At 42.1% G+C, this 12,888-nt stretch overlaps 1 protein-coding gene across 50 annotated transcripts in view; it reads left to right on the top strand.

Annotated features, from left to right (window-relative positions):
* The window catches only part of RIMS2 (regulating synaptic membrane exocytosis 2), a 990,720-nt gene that overhangs the window by 588,377 nt on the left and 389,455 nt on the right, over positions 1 to 12,888 (top strand). For all 50 annotated transcript variants that reach the window (XM_075353016.1, XM_075352970.1, XM_075352974.1 and 47 more), the window contains one exon: positions 10,347 to 10,466. In XM_075353016.1, the coding sequence (XP_075209131.1) occupies positions 10,347 to 10,466 (120 nt within the window). The remainder of the gene's footprint in view (positions 1 to 10,346; positions 10,467 to 12,888) is intronic.

Raw genomic sequence — 12,888 nt, 5'->3', positions numbered from 1 at the left:
CGACGGATGTGATGGTCACATGACTGCATCCTAGAGGGAAGCACGCAGATGAATGTGATGGTCACATGACTGCATCCTAGAGGGAAGCATTCGACGGATGTGATGGTCACATGACTGCATCCTAGAGGGAAGCACGCAGATGGATGTGATGGTCACATGACTGCATCATAGAGGGAAGCACGCAGCCGGATGTGATGATCACATGACTGCATCCTAGAGGGAAGTACGCAGACGGATGTGATGGTCACATGACTGCATCGTAGAGGGAAGCACGCAGATAGATGTGATGGTCACATGACTGCATCCTAGAGGGAAGCACGCAGATGGATGTGATGGTCACATGACTGCATCCTAGAGGGAAGCACGCAGATGAATGTGATGGTCACATGACTGCATCCTAGAGGGAAGCACGCGACGGATGTGATGGTCACATGACTGCATGCTAGAGGGAAGCACGCAGATGGATGTGATGGTCACATTAGTGCATCCTAGAGGGAAGCACACTGCTGGATGTGATGATCACTTTACTGCATCCTAGAGAGAAGCGTGCAGCCGGATGTGATGATCACTTTACTGCATCCTAGAGTGAAGCGTGCATCCGGATGTGATGATCACTTTACTGCATCCTAGAGTGAACCATGCATCCGGATGTGATGATCACTTTACTGCATCCTAGAGTGAAGCGTGCATCCGGATGTGATGATCACTTTACTGCATCCTAGAGTGAAGCATGCAGCCGGATGTGATGATCACTTTACTGCATCCTAGAGTGAAGCGTGCAGCCGGATGTGATGGTCACATTAGTGCATCCTAGAGTGAAGTGTGCATCCGGATGTGATGATCACTTTACTGCATTCTAGAGTGAAGCGTGCATCCGGATGTGATGATCTCTTTACTGCATCCTAGAGAGAAGCGTGCAGCCGGATGTGATGATCACTTTACTGCATTCTAGAGTGAAGCGTGCATCCGGATGTGATGATCACTTTACTGCATTCTAGAGTGAAGCGTGCATCCGGATGTGATGATCACTTTACTGCATCCTAGAGAGAAGCGTGCAGCCGGATGTGATGATCACTTTACTGCATCCTAGAGTGAAGCGTGCATCCGGATGTGATGGTCACATGACTGCATCTTAGAGAGAAGCATGCGACGGATGTGATGATCACTTTACTGCATATTAGAGGGAAGCGCACTGCTGGATGTGATAGTCACATAAGGTCATCCTAGAGGGAAGCGTGCGGCCAGATGTGATGGTCACATAACTGCATCCTAGAGGGAAGCGTGCGGCCAGATGTGATGGTCACATGACTGATTCATAGAGGGGAGCACAGGGATGTCTGAATCTTAGAGGGAAGTGGCCTCATGACTGCATCCTGCATATTAGAGGGCAGCGTGTAGCCGGATGTGATGTCACATCAGTGCATCCTAGATGGAAGCGCGGCCGGATGTGATAGTCAAATGACTGCATCCTAGAAGGAAGCTTCAGCCGAATGTTATGGTAACATGACTGCATCTTAGAGGGAAGTGCCCGGCCAGATGTGATTGTCACATGACTGCATCCTAGAGGGAGGTACACGGCCGGATGTGCCGTAGTAGTCACATGCTCACAGGCTGCTGTCCTAACATTTCAGGACAAGTTTCTGTAAGTGTTAGACGGTGGCTCCCATTTTAATTTTATAGTGATTACCTCTCTAAACAAAACAATTATGATTTGCTAATTAAATGTATTTAAAAATTTTATTTTTATTGACTGATTTTCTTTTAGTTAATTATTTTTTCTGTTCGTGGAGAATCCCTTTAAATGTTATAGATAGATATAGATATATAGGTAATTCCCCGTGGTTGCATTAATTCACTAGAGGTTTTCCCCATATCTGGTGATGCTGCATTTTTTCCTATTGTCCGTGTGGAACTTGTTAATTATAAAACTTACTGAGAGCCTTGTGGTCTATCTACTGGCAGGACTGAACAGATTCCCCTGACCATTCCTGTGTCCTGACAGCTGGGTTTTGCAGTATACAAATACTTTATATAGGTTAAATACGTTCTGGATGCATTTGCAATGTCACTAGAATTAACCTATAAGGCCTTGTTATTCATATTAGGTTATTGCACCAGTCAGCAAATAAATGATCTCTGCTCCAATAAATATATATGGCACAGGGAGGACTAGACTCCTCTTTGGGGGCAGGTCGACCAATTTCCTTACATGTTGTAAACACATGATCCAGCAGACATTCAGGAAACTTCGCAAAAACATTGTGCAAAAAAACAACCATCTTCCAAAAAAAATTAAAAATTACAAACCACCATGATTGTTCTTATTAATTGTATAGTCTCCTATTTCTCCTATTACAACTTCTGGTACATACATGTGTCAGATCTGTTCAGTTATTAAAGGGGTTGTCCGCTACTGATTCGACTTGTTTTCCCCAGTTAAAATAAATGACCTTGTACTCCCCTCTCGTTCTGGCGCCATTCCAGCACTGTTGGTCTCCGCGATTCAGGGCTTACATGACATTCTGACATTGCACCAGCCACCGATCACCACCAGGTTCTTTCTCCCCGCTTTCAGACCAAAAGAGTTGATCAACAGGAAGTGATGCTGCACCTGCCACTCACTTCCTGTTGATTGCTCATTTGGGCCGAAGGCATGGCGAGAGAAGCCGTCAGTGATTGGATGGGGAACTCGCGTAATGTCACGTGAGCCCCAAACAACGATTACCGACAGTGCTGGAAGGGCGCCAGAACGGGAGGTGAGTACAGGGTCTTTTATTTTAACTGGGGGAAACAAGTTGAATCAGAAGGGGCTGTCCTAGTAGTGGACAACCCCTTTATGGGTATCAGGTGATCACATATCCGAATATAAAATCCAGAAAGCTTAAAGTGCGTCTCCAGTCACCACCTCTACTGGGTTTCCCAACCCTCTCAATAGCAAACACATAGGGATACATACAAAACCGATGAATGTGTTTCGATGCTCCTGATATATTACAGGATTTCGGATTGTTAATGCAAGAGATATGTTCTCCAATGTGTAATCTTAATTTACGGTTGGTGCAGCCCACATATTGTAATGTACATTCCGGACAATAAATAACATAGCCCATATAGTGTTGGGTATCTATTTATTTTATTGTAATTCTCAAGTGGTACATGTATATTTATTGCAGTAATTATACATTACCACATGTGGGATGCACCACATATAAATTCAGAGTAGACATTGGGGAATGTATCTTTAGCATTCGCAATCTTAATTTATCAGGAGCACCTAAACTCTTGGTGCATCCTGAACCTGAATGTTTGCTATTGAGAGAGTTAAAAAAGTTAAAAATCCTCTGTTTATAATGATATCATGTATTTTTCTTCATATTTATCTACTTAATTGCCTTTTTTGTCTTTTATAGTAGACACTAATTATGTAGAATATGCTTAAAGAACTGATTTGTCTAAGGCCCCCTTCACACATCAGTGATTCCGGTACTTATGTCGCCGTTTTTATATGTACCGGAATCACGGACATACGCAGAACCATTAAAATCAATGAGTCTGCGCACACATCAGTGATTTCTCACGGTCCATGTAGCGCAGACGTGTGTCCATGTGATCCGTACAGAGAGAAGTCCGTTTTTCTCCGGCAGCACTGATGTCACACGGACCACACACTCATGTGATCAATTTGACACAAACCAGAGAAAACACGTGTCTGTGAAATAAAATGATTTTTTATACTCACTTATCTCCAGCGCTGCTGTAATCGGTGCTGCTGTAACTTGCTTCAGAGCCTGCTCATTATGCTAATGCATATTCACTGCACTGTGGACCTGGAAGCAGCAGCACCAGGTACAGCAGTGCCATGGACTGGTGAGTATAAAGTTCCTGCTCTCCATGTGTTGTCACGGATAGCACACAGAGAATAGACGTGTGCCAAAATCATGGCACACGAATGGGCCCATACACACATTTAACACGTCAGTGAAAAACATGTGTTTTTCATTGTCTTGTGAAAGGGGCCTAAGGAAACTCTTGCATCTATGCTGTGATTGAATGATCATGGTGGCTTGTAACATATATGTTTCTTCGGAAAATATTTATCTATTACCTATAACTTGATGGAAAAAGCGATTAAGTTAAACGTTATTTCAAATGGTGTAGGTTTATTTACATACTTATAATACTGTATATGCAGTTCACTTTCTAACATTAGCCAAGTATACCATCCTGGCAAGACCCAGTTGATCCCAAAAGTGCGCTAACTGCACTAAAGTTGAATAATTCGTGGAATCCCTGACAAACATTGTCTTTGGTGACCCACCCCTGCTTTGTATACAGTTAGAGGAAGTGTGTCTGCATAAAATGACTGTTCAAACCAAGCAGAAGTGATTTGTGCAACCTTGGTTTGGCCAAACAGTTCAGTGTACCTGTTTTGCATCTGTCTCGGCCCCCTTTGTCCGTGATTGACATCTTTGGCTTTAAAGGAAAGGAAAGGATGTCAATAGATCTGGCCACGCACAATGACTGTGCTTAGTTTGAGCAGTCATTTTTTTGCTGATAGACTACTTTGATAAGATAAATTACAAATATTCTTACATCTCATCGAGTGTAAATAGGAAGACCTAAAATAAGACTGTGTAGTAAGGAGAGGCACTGTATTACTGTGTTTCCCCCAAAATATAAGACCGTGTGTTAGATTATTTTTAGCTCCAAAAGATGCACTAGAGCTCATTTTCTGGGCATGTCTTATGTCTTGTATTGGTGTTAGTGATTGGGTCACCCGTTAATAAAAAATGAATATTTACCTCTTACCCCGCCCATAATATGTATGTTGCTGTAAACTCCGAATGTTTATAGTCACATGCCCAGCTAGTTAATGGAATGAATATTTCCACCTATAATAGAGCCCACCACTCTGCCGGAGTCAGTGATTGCAACGTCTCGTAATGAAATAATGAATATTCACCCCTTTCCTCTGCCCTGGACTTACAGCAACATTGACCAATAAAAGTTACATATCCTGAAAGGGCTGCCCATGCCTTATTTCAGGATACTATTAGCATTTTCATCTGCAACTAGGGCTTATTTTTGGAGTAGGGCTTATATTTTAAGCCTACTCAAACAAGGCTAAAAAATCCTGCTAGGGCTTATTTTTGGGGTAGGTCTTATTTTTAGGAAAGACGTGCAACCCAATGGCTTAATACAATCAAAGTAATGGAGGAGAAGACCCTGTGACCCAGGTTGGTCCTTCTAGACTTGCAGAAAATCTATCTATCTACAGATCATTCATCCATGAAGTCTCCATGGTTCGAGATCGAGCCAAAGGCCATTAAAAAAATTAACAAAAAAGTATAATCTGCACAAAAATATTTGTCCATATGACAATACTCTACATATTGTCCATACTTGGCTCAGTGGTTAGCACTGCAGTCTTGCAGCGCTGGGGTCCTGGGTTCAAATCCCACCAAGGACACCATCTGCAAGGAGTTTGTATGTTCTCCCCGTGTTTGCGTGGGTTTCCTCCGGGTACTCCAGTTTCTTCCCACACTCCAAAGACATATAGAGAGGGAATCAAGATAGCGAGCCCCAATGGGGACAGTATTACCAATGTATGTAAAGCGCTATGGAATTAATAGCGCTATATAAATGAATAAAATTATTATTATTATTATCTATATAGATGTGACTGCAACCTGGATAAACCTGTATACAAATAATAATCCTCTATTAGTTGTACCCAAGATGAAGGGGGTCTCCCAATCTCGCCCCAGTGATCATACGCAACCAAGGAATAATCAACTAAGTAAAAAAAAAAATAGACAGGCCTGGGTTAACCATAAAGAAACCTATTTAATAGAGAATTATTTAATACAAAAACCATATGGCCATTAGAAACCATCTGTAATAGAGCTGAGCTTTTTCTTAAAGGGAGTCTGTTGAAGTAAAATGACTGTTCAAACCAAGCACAGGTGGTCAGTGCACCCTTGTCATGGCCAAACAGCTTAGTGCACTTTCCCAGTTACTTGTTTTTCCTATATCTCATCCCACATCTTCCTTGATAACTGGTAGCCATGTTAAGTGTTTCACTGAGCGCTCTTGGTTTGAACAGTCTGAACACATGTTTTATGGTATTTAGAAATAACCCTTTAACAGCACCATAGTTCATATTTTTTTAAGGTAGACACAAGTCCTTTTGAGTTCAGTGAACAGTCTAACATCATTTAAATTGAATCTGTCAGCAGGATTTCATCCCTCTCTCACTCCCCTCCAACTATATGTGCATGTAGCTCTTACAGACAAGTCCAACATGGCAAATTCATTACTTAAAGGCCGCTTTACACGCTGCGACATCGCTAGCGATCACACCCGCCCCCGTCGTTTGTGCGTCACGGGCAAATCGCTGCCTGTGGCGAACAATATCGCCGGTACGCGTCACACCAACTTACCTTCCTAACGACGTCGCTGTAGCCGGCGAACAACCTCGTGCGGCGTCACAGCAACATCACACAGCGGGCCACCAATAGAAGCAGAGGGGCGGAGAGCAGCCGCATGAACGTCACTCCCACCTCGTTGCTGGAGGACGCAGGTACGCTGTTGTTCGTCGTTCCCGGGGTGTCACACGTAGCGACGTGTGCTGCCTCAGGAACGACAAATAACCTATGTACCAAATGAGCAACGATTTTTGGGAAACGAGCGACGTGACAACAATCAACGATTTTGGGCACTTTTCGGATCGTTAGCGGTTGCTGGTAAGTGTTACACACAACAACATCGCTAAAGAGGCCGGATGTGCGTCACGAATTCCGTGACCCCAGCGATATCTCGTTAGCGTTTATGATATCAGCCTTAGATTTTCCATTATATTGGTTTTCAGTCATCAAATGTTCTACCTTCCACCGTTCTTTATAGCCTCCTCCATATTATACTGAGCCCTGCCCTGTATCATTGCCTCTGTCTATGGTAGAATGTTCCTATTTCATAGAACTATGTTATCAGAAAGGAACGATCCCAATCTTATGATGAGACTCCTATATTTTGTGTAATCATTACTTTACTTTTCTTTCTCTCTTTACATTTTTCAAATTATTTTGAGAGTCAATTAAAGATGAGAATGCCATGAGAATTGCAGGTTTGAGTGCAATGTACATAGGATAGAGGTGAAAAATGCACATTGTCTGCCTATAATATCTTCAGAACAGGGTCTATATGTGAATGTGTACAATACAATGTACAATACAATACAGTGTACAATGTAATATTCTCCGATATCTTAGTTTTGGTGCATAGCATTAGATGCACTTCTATACAAAACCACAGATGACACTTGGTAAAATCACAGTAGGCCCTCACAATGTAACTCAGGATTGACTTTACGGATACTACATGTACAGTATGTTATGGTATCTCCAGCTTTAAATGATATTTCACACCTTATATACAAGTTACTAAGTAAAAGACACACAGGGATAAAGGTTTCATATTGACCTAAATGTGTGATATGTTTGTATCATTAATACCTCATTGAGGACAACCATTGACTACATATATGTACCTGGACAAATCGCAAGAAAGCAACCAAAGGAAAACGAGGAAAAAGTACGATCAAACGTCCAGTTTCTCCTGACTCCTACGATCACGCCCACAGGGGCATGATAACATGGAAAGAGGGCTGACTAGTCTAGGGAACTAACACTCCATCGACTAGTCAAGGCCTGATTAGCTCAGGAAAAGCGGAGCTTATAAATCCTTTTCTGATGAAAAAAATAGCTCTACATGCTAGACTATTCTTCTAAATAATGACCGGATCTGCAATGCAGATCCTTAGCAGACGTTATAATAACTGTGATCATAGCCTTAGATATGAAACATTAATCAAGCAGGGAATGTGAGGAGACTTGAGTATGTGAGGAGACTTGGGAATGTGAGGAGACTTGAGTTTAGAGATCTAGAAAGTTGTGAATGCAGGTCAATTTTTTTAACTATATTTAGTCTGTATATAAGGAAACCGAGGAAAAGGTACACTCAAACGTCCAGTTTATAGGTGAAAAAAATATTTTTATTGATCGATTTTTAGGTGGACATAGCATGATAAAACCAATAAAAAACAAACAGGAACTACCGGCAGTGTCACAATCACTAATATATGAGATTATAACCTATAGTAGCACAATGTATATGATTGGACAAGGAATTCCCCAAAATAGAATTTAATATAGACAGTCATGTGGTATATAATATATATTATCCAGAAAAAATATAAGATACGGTGTGCAGCAGAAAAAATATCCAATCATATAGTGCTCATTATATCAATAGTAGAACCACATGGAGTTAACAATGTGTCTATTGGGCAGGGGGTCACAATTAAGGCTGCTTTACACACAATGATATCGCTAGCGATCTCGTTAGCGATGTGACGCGCCAGATCGTAGATACGATTTGCCGAGATTACACATACTGTAGGTCGTTTTGTGACCGGCGCTACAAAAACGACTATGTGATCTTGGCAAATCGTATCTATGATCTGGCGCGTCACATCGCTAACGAGATCGCTAGCGATATCGTTGTGTGTAAAGCAGCCTTTAGCCAGACCACAATAGAAGTGAGCATGAACATTGGCTTACATGTTTGAATACACTAGGAATCAGCAAAGGTTGTAAAAATTCACCATGCTCCAGGGGAAAAATCAAATCCATGTGCTCCCATGCCTCACAATAGAACTTACCACACAATGTGATGGAAAGTGATGAGACCCGCCGGAAACTCTTACCCGACGGCCATTTCGGCATCCGCCTTCGTCACGTGATTGTCTATATTAAATTCTATTTTTGGGCATTCCTTTCCAATCATACACATTGCGCTACTATATGTTATAATCTCATACATTAGTGACTGTGACACTGCCGGTAGTTCCTTTTTGGTTTTTATTGGTTTTATCATGCTATGTCCACCTATCAATTGATCAATAAAAATATTTTTTCACCTATAAACTGGACGTTTGATCATACTTTATCCTCGTTTTCCTTATATACAGACTAAATATAGTTCTAAAAGTTGACCTGCATTCACAACTTTCTAGATCTCTAAACTCAAGTCTCCTCACATTCCCTGCTTGATTAATGTTTCATATCTAAGGCTATGATCACATTTATTATAACGTCTGCTAAGAATCTGCATTGCAGATCTGGTCATTATGTAGAAGAAGAATAGTCTAGCATGTAGAGCTATTATTTTCATCAGAAAAGGATTAATAAGCTCCGCTTTTCCTGTGCTAATTAGGCCTTGACTAGTCGATGGAGTGTTAGTTCCCTAGACTAGTCAGTCCTCTTTCCATGTCATCATGCCCCTGTGGGTGTGATCATGGTAGTGAGGAGAAATGGGTGTCGTGCTGCACTTATCACCAAATCCAGGAGGCAGATAATATTAATCCATGTCTTTTATTCACAAAGAAGATACAGGTCTACGCATTTCAAGGGTCACAACCCCCTTCCTCAGGACAAATATCAGTGACTAGTTAGCCCTCTTTCCATGTTATCATGTTATCATGCCCATGTGGGCGTGATAACAAGATTTCCACGACCCAACGCATCGCCAGCCCCTGGAAATCTCATACATGCATGCGGCTCATTTCGGCAGCTTCACTGCGCTTCTGAACCCGGGTGTACGTGTCCCGTTTTCAGGAACAGTTTCTGCACTTCCGATCATGCATAGTGCGCTTCTCTGAAACCGGGAAGTATACATTTGGCTTCAATAGCGCAGTGACGCTGCTAAAATGAGCCACCGCATGCGCAAGATTTCCAGGAGCTGGTGATACGCTCATTGAAATCATGTGATCACGCTCATATGGGGCGTGATAACATGGAAAGAGGGCCAACTAGTCTGGGGAAACAACGCCCCTGCGACTAGTCACAGGCCTTAATTAGCATAGGGAAAGCAGACGTTATAAATACTTTATTTAAACAGTGATTTAAATGAAGAACATTATACAGGGCTGGATAGGAAGGGAATTTAGTCACACCGATGTGAGGTTGGAGGGCATCAGGGACCTGACAGGTTCCCTTTTAAAGATGGTAATATATAGAGAATATACAGCATCCATGGCCATAAACAATGAATCACAAAAGGTTTCAACTCTGGCATGGTCTTTAATTGACTCTCACTATTACAACAATACACTTTCTTTAGACAAGGCTATAGTTTACCAGCCGTTGTGGAACTACAAATTCCAGGTACCAATATTTCAGGAACAACTGTACTTCGACAACAGCTGGAAAGCTGAGCGATATATATCTGTTATCACCTATGAATATAACATCTATCTCTGATATTTTCTCTATGTAACACATCAGCATCCGGTGACCTGGCAAGCATCCAAAGATGGCGATCGCTTAATTGGCCGCGTTTTGCTAAACAAGAGGTTAAAAGATGGAAGTGTTCCCCGAGATTCTGGTGCAATGCTTGGACTGAAGGTAAGGCGTGTGGAATCATCACGAAACCTAAAGACCCCGATTTCATCATTCATTTCTTTCCGCACCTCAAAATAATGTGTAATTAATCATAATGTTAGAAGATTTTGGCGCATATGCAAATCTGATCTTTTTCCTTATTTTTTTTAAGGAAAATTGTTGAATAATCCTTTAAATAACCTTTGAAATGTTGTATGTAATTCTTCAATTGCATAAAACAAAAAAAAGACAGATTTTGTACTTCACTAGGTTATCCGAGTACAATTGGCCAAAAATTTGGAGACATTTTGAATTAATTAGCTGAAAACGTGTGGATAACAAAAACCATGGCCATATTGTCAAGGAACGAAAAAAAAAAGTATTAAAATTTGCAAACTAGCAAAAAAATAGCACAAAAGTCATAATCAATTTAGCAAATATAAAAATGCCATTAATATAAAAAAATAAAAGACACAACAAGAATTATGAATCGCGGCCATAATGTTTTTTTTTTCATTGTGTAATGTCAGGCAATGAATCCGGGGCAATGTGTCAGGGAGGAGGGCTCTAATCGTTCCTCGCTTAGCCTAATATACGTATGATATTGTAATATAATAATATAATGCTATTCTAGTATATCCAATAGTTATGACTTGTATAGCTGCCTATAGAAACCAGACCGCTTCTGAGAAATGAGGGCTGCAAACTGATTAGTTGTTAGCGGCAATGGCTCCAGTTTTCATTTGCACCAGTGTTAATAATCTGGTGTAGGACAAAGGGTGGATACAGCACGTAGCCGCCAACACACAGCTATCATGGACGCCAACAAAGCCTTCCATTCACTGACTAGTCTAAAACCATTGAGATTTTTGCCATAATTAACTATATATACTGTAAATATACAATATAGACCAAAACTGTGGACACACCTTCTCATTCAAAGAGTTTTCTTTATTTTCATGACTCTGAAAATTGTAGATTCACATTGAAAGCATCAAAACTATGAATAAACACATGTGGAATGAAATACGTAACAAAAAAGTGCGAAACAACTGAAAATATGTCTTATATTCTAGGTTCTTCAAAGTAGCCACCTTTTGCTTTGATTACTGCTTTGCACACTCTTGGCATTCTCTTGATGAGCTTCAAGAGGTAGTCACCGGAAATGGTTTTCCAACAGTCTTGAAGGAGTTCCCAGAGATGTTTAGCACTTGTTGGCCCTTTTGCCTTCACTCTGCGGTCCAGCTCACCCCAAACCATCTCAATTGGGTTCAGGTTTGGTGACTGTGGAGGCCAGGTCATCTGGCGTAGCACCCAATCGCTCTCCTTCGAAAGGCCACTTTACACGCAGCAATATCGGTATCGATATCGCTAGCGACCATACCCACCCCCGTCGGTTGTGCGTCACGGGCAAATCGCTGCCCGTGGCGCAAAACATCGTTAACACCCGTCACACGGACTTACCTTCCCTGCGACGTTGTTGTGTCCGGCGAACCGCCTCCTTTCTAAGGAGGCGGTTCATATAATAGAAGCGGATGGGCGGAGATGAGCGAGCGGAATATCCCGCCCACCTCCTTCCTTCCTCATTGCTGGCAGCCGTAGGTACGATGTTGTTCCTCGTTCCTGCGGTGTCACACGTAGCGATGTGTGCTGCCGCAGGAGCGACGAACAACCTGCTTCCTGCACCAGCAACGATATTTGGGAAAGGAACGACGCGTCAACGATAAGGTAAGTAATTTTGATCGTTAATAGTCGTTCCTGTGTTTCACACACAATGTCGTCACTAATGAGGCCGGATGTGCGTCACGAATTCCGTGACCCCAACGACATCTCGTTAGCAATGTCATTGCGTGTAAAGCCCTCTTTAGGCTACGTGTCCATGTAGCAGATTTATGTGCAGATTTTCTGCATGTTTTGGCAGGAAAAGCACAGCAGAAAAAATGTGCGTTTTTTATTGCATTTCTTTGTTTGTTTTTTTTTCATGCGTTTTTCATGGTTGTTTTTTTTTACATCATGTCAATTGCAGGGCTTTCTGTGCTGTATCCCTCAATCACCACCGGGTCTCCGGCTGATGTTACAGCTGAGACCCAGCTCTCACTTCCAGGATTGGTGCCCACAACGCTCCCGGCAGTATAACCCCCTGAATTCTGCGATCAATCGTGATCACAGCAGTCCGGAGGCAAGAGGAGTAATCGCTTACGTTTCCCTCGAGATCGAGTCACTGTAATGTGATCACAGGGACCTGATCGCTGCCATCGCAAGCCTGGGTCATCACCATGATGACCCCGGGTTACTGAGCTACGGAAAGCCTCACACATCACATCATGTTCGATGCATGGTGTGAGGCGAGTGCAGCACTGACACTTATAATCCACAGCACTGATAGAGCACGAGCACTACAGTGAATTATGTCAGTGATCAGACACCGGAAAAAACGAAGAAATAA

Source organism: Anomaloglossus baeobatrachus, chromosome 6, assembly GCF_048569485.1.
Source record: "Anomaloglossus baeobatrachus isolate aAnoBae1 chromosome 6, aAnoBae1.hap1, whole genome shotgun sequence".
Lineage (NCBI taxonomy): Eukaryota > Metazoa > Chordata > Amphibia > Anura > Aromobatidae > Anomaloglossus > Anomaloglossus baeobatrachus.
Note: the sequence above shows the minus strand (reverse complement) of the source record. Positions and strands in the feature narration are given on the sequence as shown.